Genomic DNA, 22383 nt, shown 5'->3' with positions numbered 1-22383 from the left:
GGCAAAAATGTTTTAGGTAGCCTCCTGCATGGGATGCTTGTTGTTACATATGAGCTCCACCAACCCCGTGCATTGCAGAAGGCAGACAGACCTGAGCTGAGAAAGCACGGGCTACTACTCAGTGTGCTCAGTTGAATTGTGCTCCCCCAACCCCCCCACCCCCTCACTCTTTGGGGAGGAGCAATGGGCCTCTGCTAAGTGTAAATGGGAGAGCCCTCTCCTCCATTCCCCCAGAGCACAACATAATAGACATACCTCTGATACGTACACACTCAAAACCTACCAACATCCAGGAGTTTTTGTGCTAGAATAAAACAGACACAAAGTGGTCATGGCTTCAATGTCCAGACATTATTCTCAATGTCGATTTTTTCACATTTTTGCTATGCTTAAGACCGTGGGGACACGTTTAGGCTTTTTCTCTCATCTTCAGCCTTCAGCTATGTTAGATAAACTGTACTGTGTTTGAGGCCCGAGGATGCCTAAGAAGGGGTCCCTGATACATTCACAATTCTTGCTGCCAGTGGGGTTCAACCTGAGACAGTATCAGTGCTGTCTTGAAGCTGTCAGCTCCCTCTTCTTCCTCAGTCAGTATTTGGAGTGAGTCTTGTTCAGTGCCAGGTTTTTGCTCAATGGGGAGGAATGTTTGTGTGTATACACACGTGTGTGTAATGTCCTTTGGAGGGTACAACATTCGGGCTGGATGGAGACATAGGTAAATAAAAAAACGTATTAATAATTTAGTAGCATTCTGTTTGGAAAATGAAAAGAGTAGCTTTAAAGGCTTGAGAAACATTTCAGTGGAGTGTAAAATTCAGACTTTATAGGTGTTCTCATAGGTTATAAGATCCTGAATGCTACACTCTAAGAGACCGTATTAGAGTCCAAGAAGGTTTTTGTTTGTCTCTTTTTAGATTTTTTTTCTGTTTTGAGACACAAAAAATATTATCTCAATAATATTATTTCTCTATCACCCTGGCTGGCCTAGAACATACCTTGTAGAACAGACTGTAACCTTGAACTTACAAAGATCCACCCGACTTTGCCTCTCAAATCCTGGGATTAGAGGTGGGTGTGACCACACCCTGCATGCATCCTTGAGGGGTGAGAGAGGAAGACTCACAATGACAATGTTACTTAGAGATTGGGAAGCCTATCAGAGGAAGAGAAAATTGGTTTGTCTGAGGGTGGAGGGTGACTAAAGCCTGGTGAGGTTCTAAAGCAAAATTGTGGTGTGGAGTCACCAGTTAGGGGAAAAGAAAAGTAAGGGCAATGGTTCAGGGACAACATTCTGCTCGTGGGGAGGCGTGGTGGGAAGTGCTGGTGGGTTTAGAGGCTTCCTTCAGTCCATCAACCACCTGACATCACTAGATTCTGCTCATTTGGCTTGGATGCTAAGAAGGTTGAAAAGGTTCCCCCCAGTACAAACAGAAAAAAAAAACCCACTTCTTTCAGGAATCTTTTAGTTAAAGCTCAGATAATTTAAATGGTAGCTATAGATCTTTCCTTAGTATCTCTTCCCCCCCCATACACACCTCTTTGTACACAGTCTTGCTGTGTGAGCCGGGCTAGCCTAGAACTCATGATCCTCTGTCTCAGGCTCCCCGTCTCCATGATTACAGGTGTGGGGCTGAATTCTAACAAGCAGCCAGTATTGCTTGCCTTTTGGGAAATAACATTTTTAATAAATATTTTTTTTTAAATTTGTTTCTTTTCCATCATAATATATGACGGAGGAGTTTTGATCTGCAGGCCCATCCAGTGCTATCTGGTTTGCAGTTATAAATGTTCATAACCTGGAAACTGAGCCGACAGTTTCACGTTTGGGATAATATTGTTGGGAAGAATAGAAAAATGTCCACTACAGTATAAAAGTAAAGGAAGTTTCATTTTAGCCTTTCATATGCAAAATGTGCTACGTAATAGCAAAAGACACTCAGGGCATATTAAAAATAAATGGCTTGCAAAAGTCTCTGTTATACAAGAATAAGGGATGTTTAGGTAGTTGGATTTCCTAGCAATATTTACTTTTCTAAGAGAAAACCTAGTTATTTGATTTGGCCTCCTCTCCAGTCCTTGCCCATCTGGGGTGGGGAGGCACTTCCTTTAATGTCACCCACTTGTGATAACTGTGGAGTCTTTCCAAGTTGTTTTCCCCCAACCTCAAGTAGGTAGTCCCTTCCCCAGGCCCTATACCTGTATGTCCGCTAAATGGGAATTGCTAGTCACCCTGGCCATTTGAGCGGACAAGATGGGCAAACCTGTGGTTGTATCTTCACAGAGAGACCATCCCAGTTGCACAGGCTGTTAAATCCACTAGTATTTCATATGCTTGTAAAGAGGTTGACCATTTACAGAGCTGACTCCTCCATTGGAGACCATGTTGTCATGAAGTGGAAGATGCCAAAGGAAGAGGGGTCTCCTCCCCCACTGGCCCTCAATAATATTATCTGGCCATATTCTAATTGGAAAACATTCTCAGCATAAAAGACAACACGAAAACAATGTGCAAAATTGCTTGCCACAGCGCTAAGTCACCAGAAGCACACAGATTAACATTCAAATTACATTGATGAAATGACTTAGGAGGAATGGGTTGGCAAAGGTATCTTGAAATAAGCAGCCATTTCGGTTATATTCCAAATTCTGCTTTACTTGTGTTATTAGCAGCTGTTAATAGCCATTGTGTCTAAACATACATTATGGCCTAATTTTGAAAATGTACTTTGTATCTAGTAATAAAGCAGAAATGCCTGAAATTTGAAGGTGTTTACTCTCACAATTTCAAAATACAGCATCAACTCTTGCAATTGAACTAATATCCCGGCATCTTCACACATCCCATAGTATCAGCAGCGACTGTTGGCTCGGGATTTTAGACTCAAGGTACGTTATTAAATGCATGGGTTAATGTCGATGTACCTTGGAATTTCTGCCACCCCTAAACATGCATTTTCATGCAATTAAAAGATAACGGGCTTATAAATGGCCTTTCGTGTTCTTCCTGACTCTTGCGCGATTTCAACTCTTTAGAAGGGCTTCCAGAGTAGTTCATGCAGTGATATGTATGGCGAAAAGAACAGCTATGCTTAGAAAGGAAACAAAGAACTTAGTTCAGTTTGACATGAGGCAAACTGAGGGCATCTGTACTGTCTCCTGTTTTACAAATGTTCTGAGATGACCGTGACCTTCCAGTCCTTAGAGAGTCTGATGAGAAAGCAGCTTCCCCCACAGGCGGTGGGGTGCCATCAAAAGTATCTGTTTCTGTCTCCTCGGCACCGACCTCCTCATCAGTTATAAACAATTTGGATTCTCTCCACTTGGGATAAAAATCTTGGCTGCCTCGAGAGCCACTTGACTCGCTGCCTGAAAACTGTAAGTTCAGTTCTTCTGTCGATCTGATCAGGTTTTGTACAGACAGAGACTTGCCCAAGTCCTTGGGCACCATGGGGCGGACAGACAACAGAGTTTCCCCTCCCATGTCGAAACTTTTCCTCAGGGAACGGTCCTTGGTCAGGTTTGACTGCGCAAACTGAATGTTTTCCTTGGAGGCAACAAGGCAGGTGGTGACATCAGAAATACTCTCTTGTAAGCCAGTGGGGTTTGAGAGCAGAGGTTCTGGTCTGGACAGGTGCTTGATGGCTGAGAGAGGAGGTGGGATCTGTAAAGTTGTTGGGGCTGCTGGCTTGGGGGCGGCGCTTATTTGGTTTGCAATGTTATTGGTGGCCACCACGGAGGAGCCGTCGTTTTGACTCATTGGCACCTGTGTAGCTTGGCTGTGCATAGTCGGGCTAAGCGCATAGAAAGTCTGAGCACTGAACTCATTTGGCGTTAGGATGAACTGCAAGCCTCTTGAGATGTTGGCACTGGCTGACCTTGTTAAGCAGCCGCTGTTTTGCGCGGAGCTAGACAGGTCTTTGCTATCCACAGGACTTTGATAATCAGAGGTCTGTTCACATTCAAAAGGCGGGATCTGGAAGGATGCCAGAGTGAGGGCCGAGGCAGAGCCTTTCCGGAGGACCTGTTGGTAGATATCCAGCAGGCAGTCCAGCTTGGATTCGATGGACTGGACCTGGAAGTGGAGAGAATAGTTATACACCAGTACACACTCTTGTGAGGAACTGACTTGACGTTTTTGGTATTGAAAAGGTGAAAAAAGACTGTATTAACAGAGTAAAAAAAAAATGCTATGAAGGCCACTCTAGTTGTAACTCTTACAGAGTGTCATGTTGGCTGGTCATGACAATGCCAGGGAATGCAAATTTCCTTTGGCATTTATATGACCCTCTGTGCAACCTCCTCTCTTCTCTTTAAAACTTTAAGTAGAGTTTTTTTTTTTTTTTTCAAATAAGTACCATTGAAATGCAACCTCAAGATGATTTCTCAATCAGCGAGACTTTCTTCGCATTACTGCTGGTGGATTTTAGTAAGAACTTAGTCTATCGTGATTAGGAAACTTAAGGATCAATCAAAATTAAAGTGAAAGCCAGGATTGGTGGTGTGTGTCTTTAATCCTAGCATTTGCCGGGCGGTGGTGGCGCACGCCTTTAATCCCAGCACTTGGGAGGCAGAGGCAGGCGAATTTCTGAGTAAGAGGCCAGCCTGGTCTACAGAGTGAGTTCCAGGACAGCCAGAACTACACAGAGAAACCCTGTCTCAAAAAACAAACAAACAAACAAACAAACAAACAAACAAACAAACAATCCTAGCACTTGAGAGGTGGAAGCAGGTGGATCACTAAGTGTTCAAGGCCTGCCTGGTCAATGTAGTGATTTCCAGCCAGGGGTAGGTACATAGTGAGACCTTGTCCCTCAAATATAAAATAAATAAAATTAAAAAATGCTTTCCAATGAATTCCATTGAGAAGACTCTTTGAGAAGACACAGTCTCAGGGTTAACCAGTAACCAATGTTTGCCACAATTATGGTGAGATTTTAAAATCTTGTTTTAAATGAAGGAAATTAAAGGAGACACCATGAAAATAAAACATGGCCGACGGACAGATAGACTTCTGCTGTTTTACCACTGAAGTTCTACAGTTGCTTCCAGGTACGTTTCAACTGACAAGATAAAAGTTTCTTTTCCTTCAGTGGAAATCCAAAGGTGTTTTAAAGAAAATTGTCTATACATAAGGCAATTAGATACTCTCCATTTCAATTTTATAACATATACTGATCGTGAGGATTGGCCTTCTAGAGGCCAGGCATGGTGACACAGGCCTTTAATCCCAGCACTGGGGAGGCAGAGGCAGGCAAATCTCTTGTTACTTCAAGGCCAGGCTGGTCTACAGAATGAGTTCCAAGACAGCCAGAACTTTGTAGAGAGACTGTCTCAAACAAAACAAAACAAAACAAAACAAAACAAAACAAAACAAAACAAACAAGATCAACGTTAGGAGCTGGAGCGATAGCTCAGGTTAAGGGCATTTATAAGGACCAGGGTGTGATTCCCAGCACCCACAGCTGGGAAAGGCAGCTCACAGCATTCACAACTCCAGTCCCAGGATATCCAACAGCCTCTTCTGACCTTGGGCACTAAAGTTTGAGCACAGACATATAGGCGGGCAAAACTCTCGCACACATAAAATAAAATTTGAAAAGATTATCATGAATCGTAACACTTAAGTGGCATATACTCCACTCTGATCAATGAATCACAGCTGAGAGTGAGCTCGTGGGCCTGAGCCCTACCTGCTTCTCAACCTTCACAACCCTGCCGAGCATGCTCAGGTCATCCGTTGTCTCGTGTTCTGCTGTGATTTTTTCTCGGCTCTTTTTGTCTGATGTGATTTGTCCCTTTCCGAGAATTTGATCAACACTGCCAGACAAAGAAGATATCTGGTTATAGGCAAAAGTACAATTCTCAAAAAAGAAAGAAAGAAACAGAGAAAGAAGAAAGTGAAAAAAAAAGAGAAAGACAGGTGTCAAATTTGTAAAATGTTAACTATTTTAGAATTGATACATTTATCTTTTTAAGAAAAGATTTATTTGTATTGTTTGTGTGTGTGTGTGTGTGTGTGTGTGTGTGTGTGTGTGTCTGCCACTTGTGTATGGGTACCTTTAAAAGTGTCAGATTCTCTGGGAGCTGAAGTTACAGGCAGTTGTGAACCACCTGACATGGGTGCTGGGATTTGAACTCAGGTCCTCTGGAAGAGCAGCAAGTGTTCTAGTTAAGGCATCTCTCCAGCCCCTGATGGTTTTCTTAACACAGCATTCCATATGATTACATATGAAATCACATAGGAAGGAGCGTCTACAGGAAAACTGTCCAAGCAAAATAACTTGTCTCCACCTTGGACCAGTCAGTTCTGAATTCTACCATAAAAACCATGAGATCACAATTCTGATTATTTTACACTGATAGAACAGATTCAGTGAGGATTTGTTTGATACCTGGTCCGTGGGTGATAAGCAGGTAAGAAAGCTGGGGCTTTTGTGAAATGTTCTACTGAGTTGCCATGTTAGCCTATCCTTAACATTGATTAGCCAGTGCCAAGGTCACTACACGTTACAAACTACCTTGACTAGTCAATGGTCAGGTCAACCTTATGAGGCACCATTAACATTTTCCCCATTTCCCAGAAGGTATGTGGAGGCTGTCAAAGTTTGACATAATACCTACATGAAAAGAATACCATCTATGTTAAAACGCAACCATCCTATTGCCTACCGAAAATGAATCAGAAATACAAAATTGAGAGAGGTTTTATGTATTGTGGGAAACACCAAGTAGTTCCCATACCCACTGCTTACCGTGTTTGAAGGCTTTTAATTCTACATAGCATGTCCAGATGACCAGCAGAGTATTGTTCAATGACATCTTTTACGTCGTACGGGCGTAATGTTTCCTTAAACTTCCTCTTTGCAACATGAAACTTCATGATTCTGTATCAATACATATTGAATATTATTTCCCAGAACTTTGTCAAAATAAGTTACTATTTGTTCATCAGCAAATATAAAAAAATTCTCATAGTGGTACAGATCCATAATCCCACCTACTCTAGAGGCCAAGGCAGAAAGGTTGCGAGTTCAAAACTTGCCTGGGCTACATGGCCAACTTGGAAAACTTAGCGTCATCCTGACTCAGGCCAAAGATACAACTCAGTGGTAGGAGACTTGCTTAGCATATGTAACTCTGCCCTAATTTTTGAAATATATATACATATATGGAACTCTGGGAAGCAAAAACCATGTATCAGTTTTATGCTATTTTATGCTTCTATAGTAATGCAATATAAAAGCCAGAGGTTAAAGACAGCATTATTAAGAACATTTCATGTGAGACACACCTTCAGCATAGCAACACACGCTAAGAAAGAAACTAAACATTATGCGTTATATCTGTTTAATACCCATTGAAATCTCCAATTAGAACCACAGTCAAATGCAATTCTTTGTGACCACAGACATACCATAAGATCGAGTGACAGTATCTCTTAAAAATAGAACATACTGGAGAGATGATTCATTCGGGAAACTGATTGCCATACAATCATGAGGAAATCTGAGTTTGGATCTCTGGCATTCATGTAAAAAAAATCTGGCTCTGGTGGCATACACCTGCAGTCTCAGTGCTGGGGTAGTGGAGGCAGGTGGATTTCTGGTGCTGACTAGCCAGCCAGCATAGCTGAATTGGTAAGTGTCAGGATTAGTGAGAGATTCTATCTCAAAAGATAGGGTGAAACTTGAGGAAAGCATTTGATCTGAGCTTTACATGTACTCACATGTACATCTGCGTGTGCGTGCGTGCACACACAGACACACAGACACACAGACACACACACACTGAGACAAACACACACACACACACACACAAACACACACACATACACACACACTGAGACAACACACACACACACACACACACACACACACACACACCTCTCAAGGAAACCTTCCACAAACAGAATAGTTGTCCAAGCAGTCTTTTATGAAATTACTTCTCCCTCCGTCCCTCCCTCTGTCCCTCCCTCTGTCCCTCCCTTCCTCCCCCCACAAACAGAATAATTGTCCAAGTGGTCTTTTATGAAATTATATCTTCCTCCCTCCCCTGCTTGCCTCCCTCCCTCCCTTCCTATTCTCCCTCCCTCCCTCCCTCCCCCCTCTCTTTTCTCTCCCTCTCTCTCCTTTCTCTCTTTCTCTCTTTCTTTCTTTCTTTCTTTCTTTCTTTCTTTCTTTCTTTCTTTCTTTCTTTCTTTCTTTCTTTCTTTCTGCATATATATATATATATATATATATATATATATATATATATATATATGCCACAGAACACACATGGAGTTAGAAGACAACCTGAAGAAGTTCATTCTCTCTTCCAATTGTGTGGATCCTGGGGATCAAATGTAGGTTGCCAGGCCAGGCTGGAAGCATTTTTACCTGCTCCTTGTATGTGTCTTTGAGATGCAAGTGTGTTTGCAAATCTGTTATTCTTTCTAAAGTAATGCATGTTAGCTTTGAAATTTGTAAAAATTTCCATAAACTATTTCTGCATATAGTTTTGGATTAGCTAGCCACTTTTTTTTTTCTTTTTATTTCAAGCCCAATTATCCATGGAACTTGGATATAAACTTTTTTTTTTTTTTAAAGGATAAGAGTTTATTCATTACAAAGCTTCTATTAGCAGGAGCCCCAGATTTGAAAGCAGTATATCACCAGTCACTTTCGTGATGCCATCAAGTAGCTCATTTGGTTTGGTAATTAGTTACTGCAATAGTGTCATAAAGTGCCAGCTAAAGGCAGAAGAGTGTGACATTTTAATTAATCTGTGCAGCCTCATAGCTGGTAAATGTTAGACCTGATGGTGTTTTTCAACTATTAAATAGTTCACTGCTTCCTATTACAACAGTCATGGCTTCCAGACAGGAAACTGGTCTCTGGTCTAAAAACTAAAATTTATCATCCTTTGGCTAAAAGTGGAAAGATTAGTGTTCAAAGAGAAAATATTCATTACCTATCTGAAGTGATAGGTTATCTGATTGAATTCAAGTTGTTTAGTAGTTTAAAAACCCCAAAGTCTATCTTCTAATTGTATCTTTAATCTCAATTTAATTATATCCTAATTACTATTGACTCACTCATCCACAACATCCTAACTCTTTACCATATTTTTCAACACCAATCTTCTTGTTCAGATAAGGGATTTTGTGCTTGTTTCTTCTTTTCCTCCTCCTTCTTCCTCTTACTCCTATCTTTCTCCTTTTCTTATTCCTCCTCCTCTTCCTCCTTTTATCTTTCTCTTTTATTGCTTTATTTTGTTGTTGTTTTTTATCATGATACAGTTTCCCTGTAAAAGCCCTGGCTGTCCTACAACTCACTTTGTAGACCAGGCTGGCTTTGAACTCACAGAGATCAGCATGCTTTCTGTCTCCAGAGTGCTGGGATTAAACGCGTGCGATCACCACACTCAGCAAATGTGTTTATCTGGTTGTTTTCTTAAAATCATTTAGGCAAAAATTTTTATTAGAAACTAAAGAAAGTCTGGGTGGGGCTGGGAAAACTTGGTTTTGAAGGCCTGAGTCTAGATCCCTAGTATTCTCATACGAGCTCAGGCACAGCTGAGCCTCCGGGTTCAGTGAGAGATCCTGCCTCAAAAAAAATAAGGGGTCAGTCAATTGAGGAAGACCTCAAATGCCAATCTCTGACCTCCACCTGCACATGCACCTTTATGAACATGTACACACATACTTGTATGCATAGTGCATTATGCCTTAGCTTCAACAGGACTGGAAGAGCTGTTATTTTCTGATTTATACATATTTTGGGAAGCAGAAATACAAAGATCCTAGAGTGACTTCCTCACCTCCCCCAAATAAGCAACCAGCAAATAGCAAAGTAGGATCCTACCCAGGTATTTCTGCCTCCTGCCTTATCCCTTAACCTTCCATGTTGACAGTAAGAAGGTGCAGGGGGATCTTCAGTACCAGGCTTCTGCTGGCTGCAGCCTGCCCACAGTGGCCTCTTGTGTCTGCCCTGAAGTAAATACCCTCTAAACTGAATTACTTTTCTTTTCCTTAGTGAGGACCTCCCCTTATTTAATTGATTAAAGCATTGCACTCATCATATATGCCATTTAGTTCATGTTGTATGTTGCTTTTTCTACTTTTTATCTGTACATACCACGGCATGCAGGGTCCATCATTTTAGGATCATCAACACAGTAGGAAAGAAAATGTGACTATAATCTAAATCAAACTTGTGGCTAAGTAAGCACTGAGGTGCCTCTCTAGTCATTGCAACTCAGGGGACTGAGCAAAAGGCTTACCAAGTTCAAGGTTAGTGTGGGCAACTTAACAAGATCCCGTTACAAACAGCAGAGCAACAATAACCTTAGTTTTCTACTTCTGGAACACTACTATACGTACTTGGAAACAATCTATACCAAGTTTGCTCTAAAGAAGACTGTGTATGAGTGATGCCCCTTTTTTTTATTAGGTCTCCTCAGTTTTTCAGGGACAGACATAACTTTCATAATCAAAGTCAGAGGTAGAGGGAGGAAAACATAAGAGGGGTAGGAGAGCCTGAGAAAGCATCTCTGAGTATGTCTTGCTATCCTTGTTTCCTGCAGCACTTCATCCTTTCTCTGGTGGTCGCTGGGATGCTCCAAACTGCATCTGCATCTCCACTGCAGTGACCCGGATACGAGCATTCAGTATAATCCCCTGGATGCTCAGCTGGGCGGTAAGGGTAAAAAGTTGAACAAGACATAGATAGCTCTTGCCCTCTTCAATGGCTTTCTAATAGTCCCACCTTTCTAGATGTCTTGCACTGTGCTAAGCAGATTCTCTGCATCACACCAATTCTAAACTAACAATTTCCCACCTTCCTCTTGGAGTCATGGGAAAGCTAGAGTAACCCACTCCAAGGCCATTCACCTCTTAAGTGGTAAGTTATTTAGGATGCCAAAGCTCATAGTCTAGCAATCCAGAGAGCTCCCTCACAGGGAGGATCAGAGGCAAGCGGCTTTATAACTGTAAAGCAGAGTGTCCAGGCAAGTCATGTGACCTCCAACACTTGCACAAGTGAATCTAAAGTCACCTCCACTACTTTATCCATCTTCATCTCTTTTGTTCTTTCCAATGGGACCTGTGCTGGGAATTCACTCTGACCATCACTTCACCATTTTCATTTTCTTAAGTTTTCTTCTTTCTCTAACCCTACCGATTGCAATATTTCCCTTTTAAACAAATGTAGGGTTCTCTGCTTATTTATATCCTGATTTAGTATACACACATTTCTCTCTCTCTCTCTCTCTCTCTCTCTCTCTCTCTCTCTCTCTCTCTCTCTCGGTTTTTCGAGACAGGGTTTCTCTGTGTAGCCCTGGCTGTCCTGGAACTCACTTTGTAGACCAGGCTGGCCTCGAACTCAGAAATCTGCCTGCCTCTGCCTCCCAAGTGCTGGGATTAAAGGCGTGTGCCACCACTGCCCGGCCACACATTACTCTTGATGTGGTCTCTCATTTTACTTTTTACTTTGAAATCTAGAGCAGAGAGTAGGCCATTTTCTGCTTACCTAGGGGATAAAATGAAGCTCATGACTTAGTAATTCTAAACCTTGGGAAGAAATGAGATTGTTGAAAATTAAGGTAATATCTTTTTTTTTTTTTTTTTTTTTTTTTTTTTTTTTGTCTTGCTTCAAGACAAGGCTTCTCTGGTAACTCTGACTATCCTGGAACTCACTCTGTAGAGCAAGCTGACTTTACATTTACAGAGATTTGCCTACCTTTGCCTCCTCAGTGCTGGTGGTATTAAAGATATGTGCCACCACATCTAGCTTGAGGGGTATGTCTGTTTTTTGTTTGTTTGTTTTGTTTTTTGTTTTTTTTTGTTTGTTTTTGTTTTTTCAAGACAAGGTTTCTCTGTGTAGCTCTGGCTGTACTGGAACACACTCTGTAGACCAGGCTTGAGGAGAACCTCTTAAGAGAAGCTATTCAATTATGAATTTGAAAGGTCTTTTAATTATTCGTTTACTTGCCTCTCCAAGACCTTTGTATTTAAAAAGATATTAAGACGACTTTTATCTGTAAGAATAAGAAAAGTAACAATCTGGGGTTTGGGAAGTCCTGGGTTGGCAGGTAGAGGGTGAAAGCTGATTTTTGTGTCTTGGGCTAGCCTGGAAATTCTGCCTTCACTCTCCCGACATAGGTGGGTGTAAATACAGAGAAACTTAAAAACCCAGATGAAGGGCAAGAAGGAATTCTAGGTGAAAGGTTATGTGTCCTGTAGGTCCTACAGTTTCTGCCTGAAAGTCAAACCCCTGGAACAAACAAATGTAGTTATGACCCAGTGACATCAATTTTGCACAGAACGACCTAGATGTCATTTCCGACCCTTGCTTTAGATAGGGACTATGAGGAAGGGCCAAGAAACCAGGAATAAATGAATATCTATGAACTGGCTTGCCAAAGAGGTCAAAGACCTTGGGGGCCTCTTCCTTGTTTACAAAAGAAGTAGCAATAGCTTGTGCATTGCCTGGGGCGGGAGAGGATGTTTGGGGACATTGCCGCAGGGTAAATTTAGGGCCTTTAAAATATATTTAATAATTAGGGTGATGATAGTATTAGACTATAGTTTTTAATATACTTGAAGAGAGGTGTATAATTAGTTTGCAGACAAGGACCAGAGAGAGGCCAAGCACTTGGCTCATATTTAAAGAACTATCAAGCATGGGATAGGAAATGAGTCAACTTGACTCCAGAGTTAAGCCCTTAATTATTACAGTCTCCTACTGTCTTAATATTTTGGTACTAGGGCCCTTTTCACTCACCCGTGCCTGACACATAACAGGCTCAATAAACCTTTGGCAAGTGAATGGACCGTTCTTATGGCAATTCCTGGCTGGCCTCTGGGAGGCAAAGGAAAGGATGAGAAGTCAGTTACATTCAGAGAGTTTTCTTCACACGAGTGAGTAGCATCACAGGGATAATGCAATGAACAAGAGCTAAGGATTCTTCAGGTCAGTCTCTTTGGATGCTGTCGGTAATCAAGAGGAAGGGAGAAATGATCCTGTTGAGCAAAACTGATGTGCTCCAGTAAACCACTAGAGGGTGCTGAAGATTCACCGCAGTCCCCGAATTGGCACCTCTTCCAGAAACTGGAGAAGCCTGCTCACACATTTTCTGAGAACTAAGGAACTCCAGCAAAGTTAAACTCCGGGGAGAATATATCTATAAATACACACAAACACATGTGTGCTTCTGAGGATCTAAGGAAACGTAGGTGCGTTTGTTGTGTTGCCACGAGTTATAAAATCTCACAAGAGTCTCCTTCCAGTATCTCTAAATCAGGGTGAAGACATGAATATGCAGAGAGAAGAATCATGGGAAAACAGAAGCAGCAGTGACTATTGCTGCCACCAACAGACGGATGGCCCGGCCAGCAGCCAAACCGTGTGCAGGGCAGAGAGGGCCCAGCTGACTGTGAACTGAAGAGGCGTTTGATTGACTATGAAGACAGCGCTATTTCCTAAGCTTGGCTGCACTTTGGAATCACCCAGGGAACTTGGGCCCTGACTCTAATTCTGATTTAATTGGTCTGGGATACGACCCAGAGATTTTTTATTTTTCTTTCTCCTCTTATTTTGAGACAGAGTTTTACCATGTTGCCCATGCTGGATTTAAATTCCAAGACTCAAGTGGTCTGAGTACCTGGGAAGGGAATACAGGGTGTAGCTTCGATACCAGACTAGGCATACATATGTACACACACATATGTGTATGTGTATACACACACACACACACACACACACACGCACACACACACACACACACACAATTTTTCCTTTGTAGTGCTATGGATTAAACCCGGGGATTTATGAATGCTAGAAAAGTGACCAGTGTAAGACACAAGCCCCTTCAGCCATAGCACTTTCAGACTAGTAAAGCAGCTGGGAGCACAGGTCGATACTAGAATGCACAGAAGGAGAGTGTTCGGCTGGAGAAATGGTAGCACATGATTTCTGGAGGTGACAGCTTGTCTGCATGTCCATCTCTGAGATATCTGATCATATATTATCCCCCCACCCCCCGGTCTCTAAAGTACATGTGTAGTCCCTCCCTGGACAGTCTTCCTACTTTGTCTTGGTTTCTTGGGGTCCTATGTCACAGACTTTCTTCTGAGTTTGGAAGACTCTATTTTCTGATATTTGAATTGCTATGAGAAACACAGTCTCTAATACCTTTAAAATCAAGGGTCCAGGGTAGTGGTGGCATACACTTGTAGGCAGTGGATCTCTGTGAGTTCAAGGTCAGCCTCATCGACAAAGTTCCAGGATAACCAGGCCTATACAATGAAACCGTGTCTCAATAATAAAATAAATATAAACAAACAAATAAATAAATATCAAGGGCCCCCTCCTGGTGTGGTGGTGCTTATTCCTGAGTGACATAGAGACTTTGGATTGACAAATAATCCAAGCCTACCCCTAGCTCTCAATTTTTAGACCTTAACTCAAATGTAATATTCATGGAGCAAACTGAATAGGCAACCAGGTCAGCATGATTGGTAATTTGTGCTCCTCTTGTAAGTGTATGTGTTGTTACTCATTATGGTATGTAGTGATAACCATTTTCCTGTTAATACACAAACATAATTCAACAATATATGTTTGTATTTGTAGGTTAAGTATTAATTTTTTTTGAAGATTCTGTAAAACAAGTTATAGAAACACACAGCTAAGACGCCTCTACCCTTCTTTCATCTCAAGCTGGGATACTAGTTACTAGGGAAGTCTCCGAGATCTTAGATGCCCATACTCAGTCTGTCTGTCTGTCTTTCTCTCTCTTTTAAAAAGTATATTTAATGTATAATGTATGTAAACATTTTGCTCGAATGTATGTGTATGCATGTGTACTTTGTGTATGCACGGTGTCTGTTGGAGAGGGCACCACATCTCCCTGGAAGTATAGTTGTGGAGTTGTGGATAGGTATGAGTCACCATGTAGCTGCTGGGAACTGAACATGGGTCTTCTGCAAGAGCAACAAATGCTCTCAACTACGGAGTTATCTCTCAAGATCCACATTTTGGTAGACATAAACAAATTGGCTTCACTTGTATATAGTCTGTCTAGTGTTCTCATCAGAGGTTGTAAGCAGGTTGTGGTGGTTTGAATATGCTTGGCCCATGGGAAGTGGCACTATTAGGAGGTGTGGCTTTGTTAGAGGAAGTGTGTCACTGTGGGATCAGGACTTTGAGGTCTCATATATGTGTGCAAGTCTGGCCAGTGGATCCAGAACTTCCTTCTGGTTGCCTGCAGAAGACAGTCTCCTCCTGGCTGCCTATGGATCAGGATGTAGAACTCTCAGCACCATGTCTGCCTGTACACTGCCATTCTTTCTGCCATGATGACAATGGACCAAGTCTCTGAAACTGTAAGCCAGTCCCAATTAATATTTGTCTCTTAGTGGGAGAGGATGCACCTAGCCCTGCAGAGACTTGATGTGTCAGGGTAGGGAGGATACAGGGGTTAGTTACTCTCAGAAGAGAAGGGATGGAGGATGGGGGGGGAGGGGAAGGAATTATATGAGGGAGGTCCTGGGAGGGGGTTAACGATCAGGATATAAAGTGAATAAATAAATTAATGGAAAAAAGAGTTGCCTTAGTCATGGTGTCTCTTCACAGCACTGAAACCTTAACTAATGCACAGGAATACACCAGTTGGCTGGCTTAGAACACATTTCCACTTCCTCAGAAGAGTCCCTTCTCCTCCTCTTTTTTTTTTTGAGAGAAAGTATCTTTGTGTATCTCTTGATATCCTGAAACTCACTATGAAGACCAGGTTGGCCTTGAACTCACAGAGATCTGCCTACTTCTGCCTCCTGAGCACCAGGATTAAAGGCAAGTGCCACCATGCCTAGCCTAAATTATTATTGTTCTCTAGCTGAAAGACTGTGGAGGATGTTCTGAAGGCTTGGGGAATTTTCTTATTAAGAAAGGTAGTGGGGCTAGAGAGATGGCTCAGCAGTTAAGAGCACTAGCTGCTCTTCTGGAGGTTCTGAGTTCAATTCCCAGCAACCACATGGTGGCTCACAACCATCTATAATGGGATCTGATGCCCTCTTCTGGTGTTGTCTGAAGACACCTTTGGTGTACTTATATACATAAAATAAATGAATTATTCTTAAAAAAAAAAAAAGAAACGTAGTAAAATTCAAGAAGAATCTTGTAGATCCAAGCAAGTCTTTAAATAGTTAACTTGTCTCACGGGGTCTGCTTAACCTTGGTATGGTATCTAAATATGGGGATTTTGTTTTTCTAGGAGAACACAATTCTGCATAAACTTTAAAATGTGAAAAGCCTAAGTAAAAATGTGCTCACAAACTCTATTGTTCTTAAATCATTTTGTTCCAGCAACAAAAAGAGACTGAGTTTAAATTATAACCAAATAAAAGGTTTAAAAAAAAAATCTCTGCATGCTATCACACTGTGCCTCCGATAGAAACAGTAGTTTTAATTCGGCCTCAATGAAAATTTGGCCACAAGTAATTATCTTCAAAACAAAAAACAAAGAATATCCTAGGGAATACATTAGCTGATTTTAAAAACATGTGCTAAATGATCCTTACAACATTCTTCTGGCAGCGCCCTTAACTGTAGCATGGCTGTCAAGAATGTCTTAATAGTGACTGGGAAACAAAGAACCACTACCTCTGTTAAAATAACAGAGAAAATAAAACATCAGCAAGATTAACAACTCGTGATGATTAAACAGCTTTTAGACTTACAAACAACATCAACAAGCATACTGACAAGGAGAGCCTCTTCCCTGTGGAGTATTTGTATCTGAAATCCAAAGTGAGAGTTCAGAAGGATCCAGAGTTTAGATCACATTAGAGGAAGGGGCAGAGAGAATGGTCCCATGTGTGCTTCCCTGCACAGGTCGAGCAGAAAGAAAACTAGAAGACTCTGTCATGTAATCTAGGGCGACAGTGGGGTCTGATTTGCATATCCACTTCAGAAGGTTTGACAGGCCATCACTGGCTCTTCGGTGGCTGATCAGATGCGAGCTATTTTAGAGGAGCTGAGTCTTTGCTAGTTATAAAGAATTTCTTGACACCCTTGTTCATATTAGAGTCAGAGTTTCCAACATTGAGTTTTAAAAAGTGCTCTGCTTGCCGTCTGACTTCAAACCCTTTCCTCTAACCTGATCCCCCCTCCCCCTCCCCCCCCCCAGGGTTTTAACACTAATGGACACTTTCCAAAGACCTTCTTTCTCGATCTTTCTGAGCTCTTAGCAGCATTCAGCACATTTGACCTCTGTCTCCTGCTCAAACTGGTTCCTCCAGGTCATCTTCAGCTACACCTCCATCTGTCTGTCAGTCATCTGTCTGTCCACTTGGAGTTACTCCCCTATTTGTTTTGTAGCTCCCTGAATGCTTTCAAGCACTGGAATCTGTGTAGACCATTTTATTTATTTTTTACTTCCTGGAATGAGACATCAGTCAGACAGTTGTCGCTCTGCTGATGACTACCATGTTTGTCTCCATTCCCCCCACCCCCAACCCCACCCCCACCCCCCACTCCATTTTTCCTTTTATTGGGCCACAGACCCAGAGAGAAAGATTCATTCTGCTGCAGAGCCTTGCTGGCACTCTAAATTCAACAATTGCTTCTCTTGGGCCAAGCTTACTGTGATGGTTTGTATATGCTCAGCCCAGGGAGTGGCACTATTAGAAGGTGTGGCCCTGTTGGAGTAAGTGTGGCCTTGTTGGGGTAGGTGTGTCACTGTTGGTGTGGGCTTTAAGACCTTCATCCTAGGTCCCTGGAAGCCAGTGTTCTGCTACCAGTCTTCAGATGCAAGATGTAGAACTCACATCTCCTCCTGTACTTGCCTGCCTGGATGCTGCCATGTTCCTGCTTTGATGATACTGGACTGAACCTCTGAACCTGTAAGTCAGCCCCAATTAAATGTTGTCCTTTTAAGAGTTGCCATGGTCATGGTGTCTGTTCACAGCAGTAAAACCCTAACTAAGTCACATACCATTCATTCTCCATTCCTCCTACTTTCTCACCCCATTTTTCCCTGTATTCTGTAACTTATTTTCTTTTGTTTTAAGACATAGTCTCACTATATAGTCCTGATTGGCTCTGAACTGATTCCCTTGAGTGCTAGAATTTCCCCGTCTGTATACTATACTTGACAAGTACTAACATCTGTGTGCATGGATACGTAGTGCATGTGTAAGGAAGCCACAGGTCGGAGTTGGGGATGTTCCTTGATCCTCCTACATTATTTACTGAGGCAAGGTCACTGTGTGAACTCAAGGTTCAGTGATTCAGCTGATTTAATTAGCAGGAATGTCCTGAGTTGTATCCCTCTTGAGCACAAGGATTATAGCTGGGTTGTCACTCCTGACTGGCTTTTAATATGGGTGCCTGATTTTTAATGTGCTGTGATGCTAATATACATGATATACTATATATAAATAAAATATTATTTTAATAACATTGTTATTAAAATATATTAAAATATATACAATATATGTAATATATACTATATATTATATATCCTGACACCATATCCTGAGCCATCTTAGAGGAACCACTGCACTCAGAGCAGCAGGATTTCAGGATCCCAGAGGCGGCCTGAGTCCCAGAAGTTCTTCCACCCAGGAGCTCAGGATCACAGACACATCTGGACTCTGAGGAGTTTTGACACAAGCAAGATAACTGGAAAGACAGGCTCCAGTCAGGGACAGTGAGTGCAGGTAGCACTAGAGTTAACCAGATGGCAAAAGGCAAGTGCAAGAACATAAGCAACAGAAACCAAAGTTACCTGGCATCATCAGAACCCAGTTCTCCCACCATAGCAAGCCCAGGACACCCCATCACACTGGAAAAGCAGGATTCAGAATTAAAATCACTTCTCATGATGATGATAGAGGACTTTAAGAAGGACATAAATAACTCCCTCAAAGAAATACAGAAGAACACAGATAAACAGGTAGAAGCCCTTAAAGAGGAAACACAAAAATCCCTTAAAGAGTTGCAAGAAAACACAACCAAACAGGTGAAGGAATTAAACAAAACCATCTAGAATCTAAAAGGGGAAGTAGAAACAATAAAGAAATCACAAAGGGAGATGACCTTGGAGATAGAAAACCTAGAAAATAGATCAAGAGTCATAGACAAAAGCATCACCAACAGAATACAAGAGATAGAAGAGAGAATCTCAGGTGCAGAAGATACCATGGAAAACATTGACACAACTGTTAAAGAAAATGCAAAATGCAAAAAGCTCATAACCCAAAACATCCAGGAAATCCAGGATACAATGAGAAGGCCAAACCTAAGGATAATAGGTATAGATGAGAGTGAAGATTTCCAAGTTAAAGGGCCAGTAAATATCTTCAACAAAATTATAGAGGAAAACTTCCCTAACCTAAAGAAAGAGATGCCCATGAACATACAAGAATCCTACAGAACTCCAAATAGACTAGACCAGAAAAGAAATACCTCCTGTCACATAATAATCAAAACATCAAATGCACAAAACAAAGAAAAAATACTAAAAGCAGTAAGGGAAAAAGGTAAAGTAACATATAAAGGCAGACCTATAAGAATTACACTAGAACTCTCACCAGAGACTATAGAAGCCAGAAGATCGTGGACTGATGTCATACAGACCCTAAGAGAACACAAATGCCAGCCCAGACTACTGTACCCAGCAAAACTCTCAATCACACTATAGATGGAGAAACCAAGACATTCCATGACAAAACCAAATTTACATAGTATCTTCCCACAAGTCCAGCACTTCACAGGATAATTGGTGGAAAACTCCAACACAAGGAAGGAAACTACAACCTAGAAAAAGCAAGGAACATGTACCCTTTATAATGCCACTTCCGCTTCTGCACTTTCCTGCAATTGCAGCTCACCCATGTTCAATACCCTTCCCCTTAAATAACCTTACTGGTACCTACAGATCAACTGGCTTTCTTTGTTCCACCCTCCTCTGAATGCCATATCCTGCAGACCTTGGATTTATGCAAGCTCCAACTATCCTGCTTGGCATCATGATTGACTGCCTTTTCCTTGTTGGCCCTCATGACTGTAAGCAGGGATCTATCTCCCTTGTTAATGTTTATCTCTGTGCCTGGGGCACAGTAGTAGCTCGGCTCATATTTTCAGAGTGTAAATGCTAACTTCCTGGGAAGAAGTGCAAAGAGTCTGTAGTTAGACCTCTGAAAAAGAGAAGAGTGAGAAGCCACTGCTAACTCTTCTCTCTCTCTTTCTTCTATTTCTCTCCCCATTCCTCCTCCCTCTTGTTTTCCTCCACCATGTAATTCAGATTGGCACAGAACCTATTTTCCCTCTTTAGCCTCCTGAATGCTGAGTTGCAGGCCACCACAGGTAATGGTATACTTTTTTAGAGCTAACTCTTTCTTTCTCTCTCTCTCTCTCTCTCTCTCTCTCTCTCTCTCTCTCTCTCTCTCTGTGTGTGTGTGTGTGTGTGTGTGAGTGTGTGTGATATCTTGAGCATGAAGGGAGGAGAGGTCTTCTTGGGACATTGACTTCTGATTAGGTTTTAAAAAGTAACTTTGAAATTCCGAGTAATTTAGCAGTCTAGATAATTGATCCATAACTTCAGAGGGGTCAGAGTACTTCTTTTGGAAGAGATGCAAGGCTATAAATATTTTGGGAGCTAATATCATGGAAGCAGGGAGGGCCAGCAGTTTGCTTTCAAGGTGCAGGGTTAGGGAAGGCACATTGCAAGGCACTAAGGAGCCCCATCAACTCAAGACTAATCATTAGCACTGACCCAGTGCTTACCAAAGGCTAGCACAGCCTTCAGTGGTTGCAAATATTACTTTATTTAAGCTTCCCCACAGCTCTGCTAGGACTAGACTATCACTATCTTCATGAGAGGCACAGGGCTGGATATAGAATATCCTGTTCCTTTAAATTTTCAGAGCAGCCAGCTTGGTAGGGTAATGATGTTGGATGGATGATCTATTATGGTGCTGGAATAGAGTCAGGGAAGAATTCTTTGAGGGGCTAGAGATGTAGTTCAATGGTAGAGTGTTTGCCTGTCTCATTATGCACAGGGCCTTGGGCTGCAGCCTCAGTACTGCAAACGAATATACAAAATGAGACTTTTTTTTCCCCCGGTTTCCCCTGTTGCTTTTATTATTTCACTTGATTCTTTAAACAGCTGGCTTGACTTGGGATATAAAAGGTTGGCTGTAGGGAAACGTAACAGGCATGGTGATTCTTGCATATAAATATTAGGAGAAATTATGAATATAATAAAATTAGTAGCTTCTTTTGCATTTTTCACAATAACTAGCATTTGGATTGGCTTTAATTATCTTTAGCAGACAAATATGTTGTGCAGTAGTCTCATTCAGATTTTTGCTTTGTGGTCCTGGGGATCAATTCCAGGGAATTCGCACATGCTAGGTGGGCACTCTGCCACTGAGATAATTATGTGAAAACACACACACTTTTTGCATATATAAAACCAGCTTATGCAGGAATGATGGTCACTGAGGATCTCATTAAGAGTTACTCTCATCCTCGATGTAGTAATTCTATGACAACCACAATGGTGAGAAGCATATAAACCCCACCTTGCCTAGTGAGTCAAGCATGTTTTCCAGATGCATGATTCTTTAAATAACACTTTCACTTTGCCTTGGTGTGTATATCCGAGCAATAACCTAGCCCAGTGCAAGTGAAAACAAGCTATACAACTTCCTTTGCATTTTAATAGGTTATCACTCTGATACTTTAAAATCAACATCTAGTTGCACTGATAAGACTTTCAAGCATTTATTAAAACAAGTATAAACCATACATTTCACTTTTTGTGTGAATTTGCAAATATTCATGACTTTTTAAAAATGAGTATTATTTGTCTCTGTGTGGATATGTACGCATGTGTGAAGGTGCCCATGGAGACCGTAAGAGGGCATTAGATCTCCCGGAACTGGCCATATAATCAGTTGTGTGTCACTTAATTTGGGTGTTCAAAACTGATTGTGGGTCCTCCAGAAGAGCAGTAAGGATCTTAACCACAGAGCCATTTCACCAGACCCTGACTCATACTTCTATAGTGATTGCAATATCAATACAAGCATGAAATATAACTGACACTTGACTTCAGAACTTCTGGAATGATCAGATTCTCTGCATTTTGGAAGACAATGTCAAGGTAATTAATTTATAGTTCTTTGCCATTTGTTTCTTTTCTTTTTGAGACAGGGTTTCTCTGTATAGCCTTTGGCTGTCCTGGAACTCCACTCGGTAGACCAGGCTGGCCTCGAACTCAGAAATCTGCCTGCCTCTGCCTCCCAAGTGCTGGGATTAAAGGCGTGCTCCACCACTGCCCGGCCATTTGTTTCTTTTTGTCATTTAATAAATCAATCATACAAAATAACTG

General features: G+C 41.7%; 1 protein-coding gene across 3 annotated transcripts in view; it reads right to left on the bottom strand.

The window, feature by feature from the left end:
• Window positions 1-2632: 2632 nt before the first annotated feature.
• The window catches only part of Kcnq5 (potassium voltage-gated channel subfamily Q member 5), a 539505-nt gene continuing 519754 nt past the window's right edge, over window positions 2633-22383 (bottom strand). For all 3 annotated transcript variants that reach the window (XM_034521402.3, XM_034521404.3, XM_034521405.3), the window contains 3 exons: window positions 6753-6884; window positions 5691-5817; window positions 2633-4072 (listed from right to left, as the gene is read on the bottom strand). In XM_034521402.3, coding sequence (XP_034377293.1) covers window positions 3110-4072; window positions 5691-5817; window positions 6753-6884 — 1222 coding nt within the window. In that variant the 3' untranslated portion in view covers window positions 2633-3109. The remainder of the gene's footprint in view (window positions 4073-5690; window positions 5818-6752; window positions 6885-22383) is intronic.

This window comes from Arvicanthis niloticus, chromosome 17, assembly GCF_011762505.2.
Source record: "Arvicanthis niloticus isolate mArvNil1 chromosome 17, mArvNil1.pat.X, whole genome shotgun sequence".
NCBI classification, from domain to species: domain Eukaryota; kingdom Metazoa; phylum Chordata; class Mammalia; order Rodentia; family Muridae; genus Arvicanthis; species Arvicanthis niloticus.
The sequence above is the reverse complement of the archived record's forward strand: the minus strand, read 5'-3'. Positions and strand labels throughout refer to the sequence as shown.